Below are 17749 nucleotides of genomic sequence, written 5' to 3'. Positions count from 1 at the left end.
ATGTTAGCAGAGCTGTCCTACAAAAGCTGACACTTGAGTATTAAGGCACCAAACCTGTAAGCATACATTTATGTTACACTTTTCTGTTTTGAGCAAACGCTCTAAATCTTGAGATCCAGCGGCACAAATGGGTCCGTGAGCCAGTGCCCAAACTTCTTCCCCTTCTATTTGTCTTGTGCTCCAGAGCATTGCTATAAGATGAGCACCACCGTTCCTAATTTTAACTACACAACAGCATACTGATCTTCAGCTCAGTACTTCAGCTTAAGAGTACAGCTTGTGAACCAAACTGCCACCCCATCCCACCCAATGCACAAATGGTTGGATAACATCTCAGAATGGTACATACAATCTGAACCACATTTTTAAAAATTCAGATTGCTTACACTAGAGGAGGAGGAGGAGTTGGTTTTTCTACCCTGCTTTTCTGTAGCCTAAGGAGACTCAAGGCGGCTTATAATCGCCTTCCCTTCCACTCCTCACAACCGACCGTTCTCCAAGGAGATTCAGAATAGCTTGAAGACAGCAGTCTGTGATTGGCTCAAAGAAGTCAACATGGTATTAAACCAACCGATGGCCATTGTTTGTGTGTATCTATGTGTGTACACGTGTGTGTGGCTCCACCAATTCAATTTCTCTTTCTTAACCCCTTAACAGGATACTGAAATTTGTTCATGGAAGCCAAGGGCTTGGGGCAAGCATTTTCAAAATGCGCCATTCCTTCACACCTGCCATTTTTACAGAAATGCTAGGACCCAGTCCAAATGAAGCACTAATTCCTAATGGTTTCAATGAGACCATTAAGCATGTGCCTAACATCCCCCATTGAAACGTGCCTGGCGCTGACTAGATGATCCACAAAATGTTTAAAAGAACAGACCCTTCCTGTATTTGAAACCTATTTCCTGGGAAAGCAAAGCAACCAAAATGGCCAGCTGGCGGCCACAACCTGCCCAGATTATTCCCAGCCTCCCTTCCCTCCAACATCCGTGCCCTGCAAGATCTGTTCCCACAGCTGCAGCCTTCAGGGTACACACATTTCGAACTAAGCTATGAAGAGCAGGTAACTTGGCTATGAGGATTCTGGCCAACACTAACGATATCCACAGAAAGACGAAGTTAACAAGCTAAGCTGCCCAGGTCAGCCTTGGGAGTTAAAGTCTCTTCTACCAATTCAATTACAGTTGGTTAAGGATAAGGCAAGAAATTAAATGAGCAACTGGATTTCTGTGTCATTTAAGTACGTACAGAATGAAATCTGGCCAGCACCTTTTCCCCTTATATGCACGTTCCTTCATTTTTCACTCCGAGTTCAATTTCATTCACTGTCTCTAATGCATAAAACTGCACCTGGGCACTGAAGCCACAAAATGTCAGCAGCACAGTCGGTACAGTCATCTTGCAAATGTAGAAACAGCTGCAACAAGCCAAGCGTTGTAGGCTTGGAATCCTACTTTGGCCCAACTAATCAATGCCGGGGACAAAATAGCTAACATTGGACAAGCCGGTCCTTTATAGCTTAACACCAAACAACACCGTGTTTTTTTTCTTCTTCTTTTCTTTTCTTTTTTTAATGGCAAATGACCCGAGGCATGACCCAGCTGCTGACACTTCTAACAAATGGCAGGATGGCAAAATGCATGGTCTGCCACTTCTGCCAATCTGTCACAAGCTGTCAATATCCGACAGAGGCTAATTTAATGACATGGCGAAAAGACGGATTACAACTGGCCCACATCGCTGGCAAGTTAAAAAGGGGTTTTCAATTTGACAAGAAGCACAAGATTTACTTTAAAAAAAATTGTAAAAAAAAAAATCCACAACAGACTTACTTTTCTCCCATCACTTGCATGGCAGTTCACATTTAAAGGAGTCAACAAAGCCATTAGTTTTTCTTCATTACCGCTCCTGCGTGTTGGATGAATAAAAAAAAAAAAGATGGGAAGGGGGGAATCTCTTATCAAATATGGGAAATGGAATTCCATGTCAAAGCCTCTCTATACCAGCATGTTCAAAGAATCATCTAGTAAGCAATTCAAATGGGGGGGGGGGAGAAGAGAATGAAATGGATGATTTTTAACTTGCCTTTTAGGCATGTTACACCATTTTACAAATCAACATTACTTTAATTTCATCTATATGTTTCTTAGATGTATAGCTATTGACAGCATTTCCCAAACAATGTTTCTCTCCATTCCTCAAGACGCTGCTAAGGTCTTCAAACCTCTTGCTTAAGGTTTCCTATGATGCATTTTAATACTGAGGGGGGGAAATAAGCCTTATGCTGTGCTGTGAAGAGAAATCATAAAACAGCATCTGTCCCTAAAATTACCACCTCCCAAATATATGGAGAGGATTCGGGACCACTGTCACAAGATGCAACCCCAAGCCTGCAAGATCTCAAACACACACTGTTTTGCTTTCTACATGTGGAGAAAAATCCAAAGAGATGTGTGTTCATAAGGCTTATTTACCTGCATAATTTCATAATAGGCAGCAACACAGCGACAGATCAGACAACACCCCCCCCTTTTTTTTGCCCCTTGGTGGCTCCCTCCCTGCCTCCAAAACAAACAATTTGTATTCTGAACGGCACTCACCTCGCAGCTTCCAGGAGTTCGTCCTTCTTGTATTCACCTAAATGATTGCAAAATATCATGCTGTTAGCATTTGGCAGAAGACAGATTAAGAAATGCAGCAGGAAGCAAATACGGAATTAAAACCGAGAACGGGAGAAAGGGGGGGGGGGGGGGAGAATGAGAGAAAGAGAGAGCCCACACCCCGCTGGGTGATGGAGCTGTGACGTTAGCCAGCTTGTGAAGGCAGCATCACCAGTGCCTTGGAGACGGGCAGCAAATTGACGCAGCATCTTGTCCAATCCATGGATGAAATGGCTTTCTTCAGGCAACCAATGAATGCCGAACCTGTGTCCAGAAACAGTCCCTCTGATAACAGCATGGCAGCTGAATGCAACGCCCCCTCCCCCCACTTTCCCTATTCAATAGATCACAGTATGGCAGCATAGCACGAACAGCAGACGCACAGACAATGTTACTTTCTCCCACCCACCCCGCAAAAAAGTGCAAATAACCCCCCTTCTAAAGCCATTACGAGCTTGAAAAGATCCTCCCCTGAATATCATGACTCAAGCAGCAGGGGACTTAAGCCTCTGACTTCCGGGAGTTATGTCTTCTCGCCTGAAGGAAAGCAATGCATCGGTATATAACAAGGTAAGGAAAGGGGCAAAAAGCATTCCGAATGTCCCGCTTAATATGGACCATTTAAAAGGATGCTCTGCCTGTTCTCGTATCTTAGGGCAAGATAGTAAATTCATGCCTTGGACTAGCTATGCTGGCTGCCAAGTCTTCCACTAGACTTTGGAAGCATTTCTTGCCTGGTAGGGAGAAGAGCTAGTCTAGGTACCCTCCGGTTTCCAAAATCTCGGTCTGAAAAGTCGAAAACCCCGCCTTTTGCCTTCTCTGAAATGCCGAGCACACCTCGGTGCAACTGCCATGAATTGTGGGAATTCAACTTAACAAGTAAATCTGCGCAATGGAAGCGACTTGGGCTTTTTTAAGCCCGCCAGCCGGCCTGTGTGGCATCGTCACCCACCATCAAGCTTGAAGAACTGTCTTGCCATCACTTAAAGCCACCTGCTGGAGGACACCAACCCCTCCAATGCGCTCACATCTGTGGATTAAGGATTAAATCAGAGAGGTACAGCACCTGGCAAGTCATTCCTTTCTTGGGATTCCACACCTGGAAACAGGAACGCTGAACCGCCTTCAAGAGGGCAGCCTTAGAATGTTTGACTTCTAGTTGGACTCCGAATGGCAGGGTTTTTGGAAAGGGGTTTTTGCCCAGCTGTTCCCTGCGAGATCCTTTAAGTGCAGTTGCGAGGAATGGGAATACAAGCCCTATTACATACAAAACACCGCCCCTGAACTAAGCCCCTCTGCCATAACTGCATGATTCCTGGAAGAACTGGCTGGCTACTCAGGCAGGTCAAATGGCCTGCATGGTTCTCTTATGAGCAGCAAGAACACCATACCTGGCCACCAATGAGGGTGGCCAGCTCTGGGTTGGGAAAAACCTGGAGACTTTGGGGGTGGAGCCAGAAGTGGGTGAGATTTGGGGCAAGAAGGGGCATCAGTGGAGTACAATATTAAGCTCCACCCTCTGAAGCAGCTATTTACTGCAGGAGAACTGATCTCTTCAGTCTGGAGATGAACCGTAAAACTGGGGGATCCCCAGGTCCCACCTGGGGACTGGCATCTCTGCCACCAACTGTCCCTAAACATCCCCTCATATTCCACGGTGGTTTGTCACAGTGCTGCTCATCACAGGCCTAAAGCCATGAGTACACAGATTTCACCTGGCTGTTTGCTTACACAACCTGGTCAGCATCTATAGCCTTCCGTGTTTATAATTAGACAATTCATACCGGTGCAAAAATATATGGCAACATTAGCAGCAGGAATCCTCTGGTCTCAAGGCAAAACAGACCCTTAAAGGTTTTTAAAGCTCTGTGGCTGAAAGTTTTGCCTCTGTTCTATTTGTACGGAGCCAACCAAGCAGAGGCACTGAAGTCACACGCATTCTTGCTTTAAATGCATGCTGCATCAACCCCATACAGAACAAGGCCTCAGCACGTAGCACTGGATCAGACTTTGCAGTTACCTTCGCCGAAGCTGAGGGTCAAGGCGAAAACGTGCCCGCCAACTTTGTTCAGGAATACAGGAAAGCACAGAGTTAAGACGACATGCTGGGGCTAAGAAGGGCAGGATTAGCCTATCTGAATATTCAAGGCTTTGAAGCATTAAGCGCAGATGTACCAAGATTACTGACAAATGCACTTCTGGATGAGCAAGTCGGCCACACGACTACGGACCTCAGAGCAGAGGCGGCTAGTCCTGCACGCCTTCTGTAGCACTGCAGTGGTGACCCTAGGCCTAGCCATGCAACAGTAGTGCTAACACCAATGTAATGGGGGGGGGAGGAGTGCCTTGTGTAATGATGGACAGGCAGTAAAGGCAGAAAGGGGAAGTCTGTCCATTGCTTTACTTTGCAAAAAAATATGAGGTGTGGATAAAGGAAAGGCATTTGGAGACCCTGATGGTCCCAGCTAGCGCCATCGCATGATATCTTAGAAGCTCAGCAGGGTTGGGTTAGTACTTGAATGGAAGACCACCAAGGAAGACCAGGGTTGCCCTGCAGAGGCAGGCAGGAGCTAAGCACCTCTTGGCTTGAAAGCTCCACAGGGGTTGCCAGGTGAGCTGAAAGTTGACAGCAAGAATAAACGGCAAACAGCTACAGGGTAGCCTATTTCTAAAGACTGCAGGAGCACTCATATGGTAAAAGAAGAAAGGTCTTGCCCCCTAACCTTTTAAAAGCATTTTTAACAAGTTTAACAGCTCTTAAGACACCTGAACATTGAGGTGGGTCACTGCTTCCTGCCTCAAGCTGCTTTTTTCCAACAAAAGATCACCGACAGAGCCCATTCGGGCACTTGCAATGGCTGCCAGAACACCTACTGACATTTTAGTTATCTGCCGTATTTTTATGCAGCCTTTCAATCAGGAGACTTCCCCCCCAAGGCAGGTAGTGGATGAAAATCAAGCATTCAAGCCATAAAACCCCAATGAAACCTAATTACAGTTCTCAAAAGATACCGAAATCGCTCATAAAGTCGGCAGCTACACAAACACACACCCTTCTAAAATTAAATACTGGCACAGAGTGCTCCACCGAATATAACCATCTTCACTTGTCTCCCAAGAGAAGGCAAGTATTTGGCTGGAAGACCGCTAAGGAAAGGTCCTGCTTTGGGTAGATGATGATCTTGCATCTGCCTGAGATAGTGTTCTAGGGAGGGCCTTGCAGTTACACCCTAAGAAGAGAAGGGGTTCTCTTACACGGGCAAGCACTTCTAGAAACAGGGCCTTGGCTGTGGTGGCTTCCAAGGCCGCGGAGTAAATTAGAGTATTTCTACATTTCGTAGCTCTGGATACTTGACACATTTTTAAGGAACTTAGTAATTCAAACAGCAAGTAGACACAGTTAGAAGAGTAAGAGTAGCCACAGTGATTGTAAAGGCGCTCATCGCTGTAGCTATTTTCACAGTTCCAGAGAGAAGAGTTCAGATTTCAACAAGTGAATTCTCCTCTCACTTGGTAATCAGGTGTTCTTGGGCAAGGCAAAATGGCTCCATGCAGCCATTCACAGACTCCTGTGGCAGACTCAACTGAAAAGCAGCACTATGACAATACCCCACAGACCTCTCCTGCAGCTTTTAAGCTTCTGCATTGCCCTGACTTACCCTTCCTTACTTTTCTGCTCTTCAGATGGGGACCAGCCGCCACCTTCATTTTCACCCTGATCTTCTCTTCACAGTGTCATTCTACTGATGCTGAAATGACTGGTTTTATTGGATGCTGTTGCTGTTTTATTGCGACTTTCTGGTTTTAAAAGGATGTAAGCTGCTTTCAAAAGACATTTATGGAAAATACAGGGCCCAATAAACTGCCCCCAACCTTTTCAAGTCCAGGCAATTTATCAGGGACACCTTGAAAATATGGTTTACAGATGTCTTGGGGCATAGGCAAACCAAAAGGGCCTCTTATAAAGGACAGTCAGTATTATACTTCTTGGGGCAAGGAGAATATCGAATGCCATTCTTTTCAGACATAAAGTCTTCTCCTGGGAGGAGGAGATAAAACACTCACACAACCATGGGGCTGTGTTCTTTAGATGGGCCCCTCCCCATCAGCTTTAATGGTAGTTAATTGTGTTAATGTTTTAGTATATAAGGTCTCTGGCAGGGGAAAGTACTGTCATGCTGCAGCCAACTCACGGTGACCTGACAAGAGTTTTCAAGGCAAGAGACAAGCAGAGGTTGTTTACCATTGCCTGCCTCTGCATAGCAACCCTGGTCTTCCATGGTAGCCTCCCATCCAGGTACTAACCAAGGGTGATTCTGCTGAGTTTCCAAGATCTGATGAGATTTGGCTAGCTCAGGCCATCCAGGTCAGGGCATGTAAGGTTTCTAGTCAATAGAATTTGCTTGTTTTATTATTTAGTAGATTAAATGTATATATTTTAAACACACACCCCCAATCTCTTTCCAACAAGGATCCCAAGCCACTTTCAAAATGATCATAGATCAGAGACGCCATCTAGTCCAACTCCAATCAATGCAGGATTAGCCTAAAGAATCCATAAGTAGCTGTCCAGCTGCTGATTAAAAGCTGTCAAGTGAAGGGGAGCTCACCACCTTCTTAGGTAGCTGATTCCACTGCTGAACTACTTGGATTGTGTAGGGGGAAGGGGAGGGGGAAGGACCTTAACAGGGTTTAATGCCCAAAAATGCATAATCATTTAAAAAAATCTATTTTCTCTGGGGAACTGATTTCTGTGCCATCTCCAGGCCTGGTGGTTGGCAACCCACCTTTAACACTGTACGGGACTTCATGAGTTGTCCAGGTGCTTGGAAAACAAGCCTTCAGGGATTGCCAATAATCTGGTGGTAACAGTTGGAGTACTGTGCTTTAGTAGTTAAGAGCAGCAGCCTCTGACCTGCAAAACAGGATTTGATCCCCGACTCCCCGATATAATCAGGGAGCTGGAAGGAGCCAAAACGACCATCTAGTCCAACCCCCCTGTTCAATGCAGGATCAGCCTAAAATATCCATGATAAGTAGCTGTCCAGCCGCTGCTTGAAGACTGTCAATGAGGACACCGCCTCCTTAGGCACCCAATTCCACTGCTGAACTACTTGGACTGCGAAAAAAAACTGTTATCTAGCCAATACTGTTCTACATGTAGCTTAAACACATTACTGCGGGTCCTGTCCTCTGCTTCCAACAGGAACCGTTCCCTGGCCTCCTCTAAGTGACAACCTTCCATCTACTTAAAAGAGAGCAATCAGGTCTCCTCTTCTCCAGGCTGAACATTCCCCAGTCCCTCAGACTTTCCTCACAAGGCTAGGTCCCCCATCCTCGTTGCTCTCCTCTGCACCCTCCCAATTTTGTCCACAACCTTCTTGAAGTGAGGCCTCCAGAACTGCACACAGTATCCCAGGAGGGGTCTGACCAGTGCAGTATACAGCAGGACTTCTCTACTGCTGTATCACACTGTCTGTTCATTTTTAGCTTACAGTCCACAAGTACCTCAAGATCTCATTCACACACACTGCTACCCAGAAGTCTATCTCCCATCTAGTATGCAGGCTTATTTTTCTGACCCAAATATAGAACTCCGGACTTCTCCTTATTGAATTGCATCTTGTTCTCATTTGCCCACTTTTCCAGCATGCTCAGATCTCTTTGAACTCTATCTTCTGGAGTGTTCGCTACTCCTCCCAATTTGATGTAATCTGCAAATTCAGTAAGGGGTCCCTTCACCCCATCATCCAGATCACTGATAAAAATGTTGAGGACTGGCCCCAGTTCCGAGCCCTGTGACACCCCACTGCTCACCTCCCTCCAATCTGATGAAATACCATTGACAACTACTCTCTGGGTGCGGTTTTCTAACCAGTTCCCTATCCAGGTAACTATCCAAAAATCCAGTCTGTAGTCCTCCAGTTTACCCATCAGAACATCATGGGGAACGTTGTCAAAAGTCTTACTGAAATCCAGGTCAACACCACCAACTGAGTTTCCATGATCTAGTACGGGGGTCGTCAACTACTGGGCCGCCGGTGGCCGCACCTACCTCGCCCCCCCCCCCCCCCCGCAGAGAAAAGCTCGCCGCCCAGCTAGCTTCTTGCTGCAGGGGGGGGGGAGGCAGGCACGGCTGCCAGCAATGCTGGCAACACAAACGCACATGCACGGCAGCTCTGCACATGCACGTTTGCACAGAGCTGCCACACATGTGCATTTGCACCCTACCGGTGGGCACAAAGGTGAGTGCGCGAGAGATCCATGCATGCGCGTTTGTGCGGAGCTACCACGCGTGCGCAGTGCCCGGGCCGCCAGCTCTCCCCCACTCCAGGAGGCGGTCCTCAACTGGAAAAAGGTTGGAGACCATTGATCTAGTAAGCCCATCACTCAAAGAAGTGAACCAAGTAGGTCTGAGGACCTGTTGGGGGACACATCTATGCTGACTTCCCTGGATGAACAAATTGTCCTTCAAATGTCCTTCCTTCATTTCATCCCAACAAACTGCGATGCAGATTAGGCTGAGAAAACGTGACCGTCTCAAGGCCAGTGACCTTACTTGGCAGACTGGAGATTCAAAATTGGTCTCCCAACTCTAGGTCTGACCACACTGGTTATTGTACACTACTCTGAGCAATGAGAAACAGTATAGAAGCACAGTAAACAAACAGTTGGGCAAACGCCATAAGACAAAGGTGGTCTCAGCAGAAAGGAGACGTGTCCTTTAAACACTGTGTGACATCACAGCAGCTTAACCAATAACTGGGTTTGGACTGAGTGATAACTACTATCAGGGTTGGATAGAAAGGCAAGCAGTAACCAGACTCAACAGTCAAACCAAAGGTAATTAACAGGCAGATGAAGGAAGCTACACACAAGGATGAAGATGTCTTGTGAGACGCAGGTCAAGCATCAGTGCCACAAACCACAAACCAGTGCACACGTATCAAAACCTTGTTAGAATTTTTAAAATATTTCAAATATTCAGATTCAAAAGAATCAGAACTCCTTTGTGTACCCCAAGCCTAATTATTTCTAAAGCCACTCATGAACCGCATTTGGCCATAAAGCTGAGCGCATCAAGAGCCAGCAATAACGGGGCTTTGCATTTCCCAAGTGCATTGCTACTTTAGCAGATTACAGTATAAATTAGCAGATTACAGTATAAACGCGCAGCTGGTCAGCCGGAGCGTCTCAGCTACTGTTTACACTGCGCACTTGCTGGCATCCAAACTGCCATTTCGAAACACTTAACGCAAACCTGGTATTTTTATGACCAGCGGCAAAAGCGGTCCAAGAACTGTCGTTTCCAGGCTTTCGGTAAATTACATGTATATCGCCAGAAAAAGAGGGCAGTCCTTCGGACCAGCCACGTCCCAGCAATCACATCATTAAAAAAAAAATTGCAAGCTGCTACAATTTAGCCCAATTACATGCAAATCGGCAGCGGCTCTCCGACTCATAATCATCATCATGCCTTCCTAACGAAGCCCCCCCTCCCTGTTCTGAGCAGACTGTTGAAATGTGCTCAGCTGAAACCTGGACTAGGAAGACTGACCATCTAGCACAGGCTTTCTCAGCCAGAATTTCGTCAAGCCCTGAGGTTTCTTGATGGCCCTGGGTTCCCAAATGGGTGAGAGTTAATTGAATATATATTTTAAATTTGTTAGTGAGTGATATGATCGTATATGGTCATATCAACCTACCCCCCTCCCAAAAAAGCCAATGGTAGGCCTGGAGGGAGTGAGAAGGGGAGGGGCCCTGGGTGGACATGTACACAGCTCTGCTTCCCAGCCATATTCTGCATGATCGTGCCACTTCTGGAGGGTTCTGAAATCTGAAGAGTGTTTCAGGGGGTTCTCAACTGTATAAGCGTTGAGAGAGACTGAGCTAGCATGACAGTTCTTGATATATGAGCCTTGTCCATTATGCACACATGCCACTCCCATTCCCAATTTGCCTGGGCTTTCTGGCGTGCTTTGCAATTTAATTTGCTACCCAACGCTTGTCTGAGGGTTCCCAATTGCAGCTTGGGAACTCTCTGGAGATTTGGGGGCAGTACGCAGGAAAAGGCTCAGGGGTATGAAACCACAGAGCTCACCCTCCAGAACTGCCATTTCCCCCAGGGAAGCTGTAGTCCAGAGACCAGTTGTAATTCCAGGAGAATTTCGGGCCCTACCTGGGGGTCTGGCAACTGTAAATCTCATATACTGGCAGGGGCTCGTGGGAATTGTAGTCCATGAACATCTGGTGAACCACGGTTTGGCCACCCCTGGTATATACCATTTTCCCCACCCTAGTTCCAGATTATGTGCCCTGCAATCACCTACTAAATATACATCATAAACACACCCTTGTCAAAGAAGGGCTGTAGCATGAATATTTATAGAATAGAATTTATATACCGCCCATCCCCATAGGGGCACATGTTCATGTAATGTTTATTTATTTAGATTTTTATGCCGCCCTTCCATACGGTTTAAAGTACCCATGAAATGTGAGAATCCGCAGACACAGCACACTGATTTTTTTTGGCCCTCAGGCAACCCTTCCCAGTGTGAAATGTGGAAAAAGAAACCGGCTCACCGTTTTGCTTATAAGGAAAAGCAGCTAAGGATCCACTGGAGAGTTTTATGTACATGTAATAGCATTGCTGTCTCATGCATGTTCTAAGCACCCCCAGAGCATACTGCTAATCTGTCTATCAGGAGATTTCAAGAAGTCCATTAGACTGTGCTCCCTCACATCATCTGAGCACCTGTGAAGCACATCATACTAGGTGATACTAATTCAAGATACATTCCATCCATCTGGAGTCAGCTCAGATAGTCCTGGCTCTTCAATTAGGAAATAAAGAGCTGCCGGCATCCCTACAGAAGTTGGCCTTACCTCTAGAGAAAAGACAGCATGCAAAAGAAAGGTTAAACTTTGACCAGAATTGTCTGAAACTGATTTAACTGCCTTGCAACTGGGAGGGTGCAGGAGGAAGCACTCTGCTCATTTAACCCCCAAATGAAACTTTTGTCCTTCTCACAAGCTGTGTGAATTCGGCTTACCTTGAAGGTCTGAAAAGCATTTCCATCAGCTAAAAGTTAATGGCTGATCAGGTCATAATCCTTCTAGTAAACCTGTGTTGAGACACAGTATCGGAAGAGGGAGGGAAGAGAACCGATGTGTGAAAACCTTGGGTTTTGAAAAAGCCTGGATTTTTAAAATGAGACTGAAAATAACTCAAGCAATTTCCAATAAAGTCAAGAAGAACGTACTGTGTAAAAACAAATACCACAATACTGGTGAGCAAAAACAAAGTCACACAAGAACAACATTTGAGTCCCCTGGCACTGCTCAGACTAACCAAATTTCATTCTAAGTATAAGCTTTCCTGCAGGCATCTTCAGATACATGGAAGCAGGCTTCTGAAGAATCCTGCAAGCACATAAAAACTTCTACCCAGAATTAAGCATTGTTGGGCTTAAAGGTGCCACTGGCTCAAATTTTGTTCTATTCCTCCAGACCGGCCTTTCCCAACTTTTTTACCATCCAGAAACCCCTGAAACAGAATACGGTTGGGAAGCATAGCTAGGGACATGCTCACCTAGCATCCCTCCCCTTCAGGCCCATCACTGGACATTTTGGGAGGAAGCATGGGTTGACATGATCATATAATATGGTCATATCACCCAATAAAGGTTTTAAAATTTAAATATATATATTTTAAAATTTATTAACTCCCGCCCATTTGGGAAATCCTTCCAGGGTCATCAAGAAACCCCGGGGTTTCAGAAAACCCTGGTTGAGAAAGTCTGCCCTGGTCCAACATGGTTATCCACCTGAAGCTGCACAAGATCAATTTTATACTTTCAATGCAGACATTTAATTCTAAGAGCAGAGTGGGAGGAGCTGCACACGTCGGGCTTTCTGACTGCTTCCATTATTTCTAAAACGCCCATGGCACACTAAATAACATGAGAAAGACAGCCGGGGGCTCCCTCGGGCGGTGGCCTGATGCGTCAGGCCGGGAGCAACTGTGAGCGGCTCACAGTTGCTGGGGCTGGGAATCAGAAGGACCAATCGGCAGGTCCTTCGCACCTGCCGATTGGTCCCTCCGATTGTCTGTCCTGAGGAAGGGTCCAATCCGGACCCTTCCTCATCACGGACACATCCCGCCTTAGAACTGCTTAACCATTTATTTAGTCCGTGGCGCCCGCGGCGCCACGGGCGGTTTAAAGATAAGACCGAGTTCAATAGGGTACCAAAGTCCATGATCAGGTTTCTGGTCAGTATGATCTACCCAGAATCAAGACAAACCACAAAGTCAGATATAATCTAGACTAGTGGTTGTCAACCTGGGGGTCGGGATCCCTTTGGGGATTGATCGACCTTTTCACAGGTTTGTGGCAGATCGTTTGTCAGTCTTGAGCAGCAGAAAAGAGCGAGATCGGCATGGTGGGCCAAAAGGCAAAACTGAACAGAGAACCCCTGTATTATATATTTACTAGGGGCAAAGCCCGTTGTCTCCAAGAATACAACGGGCGCTAGAGCTTGGCAGTGGGAAGAGGAAGGGGAGGAGTTGTCCAGTCTGTAAGGGCATGGGGTTGTCATGTGTGTTGTGTGGGAAGTTGTGGTGGCATGGTGGCAAGAGGCCATGGGTGAGGAGATATAGGTGTCAAGAACCTGTGGTGTGGAATGTTCGTTGAGTGTGGGAGAGGACTGACCTTTGGGAATTTCGGCATAGTGGTTATAGATGAGCTTTCCAGAGCCATGCCCTCAGATATGTGAAGGGAAAATCAGACTGGAGACTCTTCTTAGGGGAAGATTACATGGCAACCAATTCCCCCCAGTTCTGCATCATTTCCCTTCTTGTGTGAATTAGGCCACATTCACCGAAATGCCCCTCTGCCCTAATACACATAGGGTAGTCACAGTACACAGGTGTCCACCCTGTTCCTTCTCTCGCATATTTTCACTGTTGGTAAAATGTTATGTGCCCACATGCTTCTTTCATGATTGTTCCTTAGAAGAACGGATTTTTGTACCCTATTGCTTACTACCCAAAGGAGTCTCAAAGAGGTTTACAAACACCTTTTCCATTTGTCTCTCCACAATAGTCAACCTGTGAGGTATGTAGGGTTGTGAGAGATCTGAGAGAACTGGGAATGGGCCGCAGTGACCCAGCAGGCCTCAGGTGTCTCAAAGCATTTTCCAATCGTCTTCCCCTTCTCTCCCCATAGCAGACTCCCCATGAGGGAGGTGGGGTAGCGAGCCTCACAGGGAAGCTGGCAACCCTAAGAGGAAGACTGTCTGTGCACAGCAGTCTTGACCTTAGTAAGGTTTTTAATACTGTTTTTTTATTTGCCAGGCCAAGGTTATTGGACAGTTACTATTTCAGTTACGATGTGTCTCCAGACATTTACTTGTTCTCTATTTAGTTTCAGGCTGTAAATATTTATTTAGATCTTCCTGCACTTTCCAGACTCACAGGACTGATGCTGGTCTGCCTGTCTGCGCCCCAGAATACAAACAGTTGCTGATAAGGGCTGGCCATAACCCATAGGCCAGGAGGGACACTCCTGCACCACTCCCTACCAACTGCAGGCAAAAATGGCTCATTTGAAGGCTGGACTCTGAGGCATTGTACGATTTTGAAGTCCCACCTCCAAACCTCCAGGAATATTTCCAACCCAGGGGTAGCCAACCTACAGGTGTGGCCTGGAGAGCTCCTGGAATTACAGCTCACCTGCAGAGTATAAAGATCAGCTCCCCAGGCAGAAAGGGCGACTTTGGACAGGGTTGTGGTAGAGAAGAAACATTTAAGGCTTCCCACACAGGCTGTTGTTGAATTGAAAGACTTGAGGCCTACTGCACAGGGTTGTTGTGCAGATGAAACAGGAGACAAAAGAGCCAGCTTCCTCTGCAGAATAACGCTGTGCAGTGGCCTGAAATCTGCAGAGTTGCAAAGAAGAAAGACACATGGCTTGGCTGTGTCTAACCCCCAGCCAGAGCAGTATTTTAAGTGAGAAGGGGCTTTTCTGTGGCCTCCCTGTCAGGCAACTGTTTAGCAGAAGGGGAAAGTCCCCCCCCCCTCAAAAGGATTGCCCTCAGGCTCCCCTGCGTTGCTCTTGGAAAGGCCTCCTTCCCTCAGTCAGGGCCTGTCAGAAGCTCCTTCGCAGCAGGCCTGGAGGGGGGGGAGGGGGAGCACTCTGCAGCCTCCTGCCAGCTCTGTCAGGGTTCTGAGGCAGTTTACAGTTGGACATGACAGTTGGGACAGCCTTGGGGCGAAAAGGACTGGCTCAGCCAGTCCAAGCCTCCATTCTCATCCCCCTTGGCAGCCCTACTGACCTCCTCTCCATTTGGTGGTCAGGAGCAGACTGGCAGCCAGACTGGGCTGGGTGAATGGGATTTTGGTCTGTCCTGGTGAGGGGCCAATAGGAAGGCACTTTGCGCGCCTCCCCATTGGCTGCTTGGCCCTGGATGGACACTCGGAGGGCCCAATCAGGAGCCGCAAAGCGGCTCCTGATTGGGCCCTCTTTTTATCCTGGAGAGGGCCCGCCCTAACTCCTCCCCAGGTGGCCTTACTCTTTTATTTAATAGGACCCTGTCCTATTTAAAGATATACAATTCTGAACTATGGATCTTCACGCCATTGGTCAGTTTCGGTTTAATTTCTGTGAAGGAACACTTGCATCATTTTATGGTTGGGGGTCACCACAACATGAGGAACTGTATTAAAGGGCTGTGGCATTAGGAAGGTTGATCTAGACACAGGACAAAATCAGAATGAAAATCTTTCCTATCTGCTCAATGACCCACCTCTGCCTGATACTGGGTGATCAATCAAATGTATAGGGAATCATGTAACCTGAGCAATCAAGTTTGTTGTTAACCTGGTGGTTCAAATGAGAACCATCTCCAAACCAGGTACTAACAAGATAGAATGTATCCTCCTGGAGTCTTGTGTCATTGAAACTGCTAGGCCTAACCCAGCACCTCGGTTATCTCCCATATCCCTCATTTAAGCCTTTAAAGCTACAAGTCGATTGACCTCAGTTTTCAGAAGAAGTTTTCTCCTTGGCCTCAATAAGAGCCATTGTTTCAATTGAACGAAAAATGGCCTCAAGGGACTAGGTATCTTGACAATGACATTTATAAATGTCAAATCTGTCAAACCAGACAATGTTAACCAAGTTATGTGATGTTAAAAGACTAAAATTTCAGGCAAGACGTAAATCAGTTCCTCATGGCCTGTAAGATGAAGCTATCTCAGGGCCTGTAAGATGAAGCTATAACCGCCTTACGGTTGAAGCATCCACCATAGTAGCTGGGGCCTCACCGCTCCACTCGAGGAGGAAGGAAAGGAGATGGAATAACTACTCCTGCCAAACCTCCCCCATCGGGAACTTAGCCAAGGGCAGGACTGGCAGAATTCGGAACAGCTTCATGTTCTAACCTTGTATATGTTTTTAAGGATGAGCACTGGAAGGGCGGGATACAAAAAAAATCATCATCATCATCAATTGCTCCAAAATTTCTGGAAATTTCACAACCCTGCATCAGAGTAGTGATAAGACAGACGTTGCCACCAGTCAACATATTTGGGGGGGGAGACACGGGAGGGATTATGTAAGACTACATTTTAAAGAAGGTAAAAATCGAGAGGAGTTAGCAAATGCGCAGGTGAGAGTCCAACAACAGAATTATAAGAGAGAAGAAGTCAAAGTGCAAGAGGAAACCAGCAGGTTTAGACAGATCACCCAAAGCCCTGGAATTGGATATCATCAGTATGCTGCTGCGTCAACCACACAGGCTGTCACCTGGATGCTGTGATAAAGCGACTAAGGTCGAAGGAGCTGAAATTGAATCCAGTCGAGGAGGAGGAGATGCCAGTTGGAAAGACGGATGCCATGGGGGGAAATTCCATTATCAGCCTTAGAAGGCGGTTCATTGATACTAGCAGATTTAGTTAAGAGCTATTACATACTGCTGCACCCAATGCGTGGATCAAAAATTGCACCCCTGCATGGATACACTTGACCTGGTGATGCTAATCCATGCTATTGTAACCTTGCCACTGGATTACAGAGGGCTGGTTTCTTGTACCCCAGCGGCTTACAAACACCTTTCTCTTCCTCTGCCCACAACAGACAGCCTGTGAGGTAAGCGAGGCTGAGAGAGCTCTGAGGGAACTGTGACCAGCCCAAGGAAACCCAGCGGGTTTCAGGGAGAATCACACCCATTTCTCCAGATTAGAGGCTGCCACTCACAGCCACACCACGCTGGCTGTCCCCTAGCTGGTCAATATTTTTAGCACAGGACACTTTAAGTGGAGCTGCCCTTGAAGGCAACTCTGGAGCTGCAAGGGGCTAAAAGGAACCAACCCAGTTCCCGATGCTTTAGAAGACTGCACTGGTTTCTGTTCTCAGGGTTCTGGTCAAGAGGCAGCTTTCAGCCTTTTACAGCCTGGCAGCCACAGAGGACTGCTACTGCATAGAAGTCTGGCTGATCATGCCATTCCTTCCTGGAGAAAGGATTCAAATGTAGAATGTGCTGCCAGAGGATACAGTGATGGTCACAGGAATGGCCAGCTTTCAAAAGGGGATTAGATAGCTTTCTGGAGGATAGGTCTATCAGTGGCTACTGGCCATAGGACCTATGGGGAACCTCCACATTCAAAAGCACTAAGCCTCTGAATCCCGGAGCCAGGAAGCAACATCAAGGGAAGGTCTTGGCTTTTATGGCTTGCTGCTGGCCCTCCAGAGGAACTGGTTGGACACTGTGTGGGACAGGAGGCCGAATTAGATGGATCATTGGTCTAATTCCAGCAGGGCTCTTCTTATGTTATGTCCTGTTGTTTGGCCTCCAGAAGAACTGGCTGACCACAGAGTGAGGCAGGATGCTGGACTGGATGGACCAATGGTCTGATCTAGCAGGGCTCTTCTGATGTTCTTCTGTCCTGTTGCTTGGCCTCCAGAGGAACTGGTTGGCCACTGTGTGAGGCAGGATGCTGGACTGGATGAACCCCTGGCCGGATCCAGCAGGGCTCTATTTATATCCTTATGATGGAAATTAGGAAAATTTCAGCCTGTTTAAGG

General features: G+C 46.9%; 1 protein-coding gene across 2 annotated transcripts in view; it reads right to left on the bottom strand.

Moving 5' to 3' along the window:
• TNKS (tankyrase) overlaps positions 1 to 17749 on the bottom strand; it is a 98635-nt gene that overhangs the window by 60176 nt on the left and 20710 nt on the right. For both annotated transcript variants that reach the window (XM_077345677.1, XM_077345675.1), the window contains exons 4-5: positions 2601 to 2637; positions 1833 to 1908 (exon numbers count right to left, since the gene is read on the bottom strand). In XM_077345677.1, the coding sequence (XP_077201792.1) occupies positions 1833 to 1908; positions 2601 to 2637 (113 nt within the window). The remainder of the gene's footprint in view (positions 1 to 1832; positions 1909 to 2600; positions 2638 to 17749) is intronic.

The sequence above is a fragment of the Paroedura picta genome, chromosome 7, assembly GCF_049243985.1.
Source record: "Paroedura picta isolate Pp20150507F chromosome 7, Ppicta_v3.0, whole genome shotgun sequence".
Taxonomy (NCBI): Eukaryota; Metazoa; Chordata; class Lepidosauria; order Squamata; family Gekkonidae; genus Paroedura; species Paroedura picta.
Note: the sequence above shows the minus strand (reverse complement) of the source record. Positions and strands in the feature narration are given on the sequence as shown.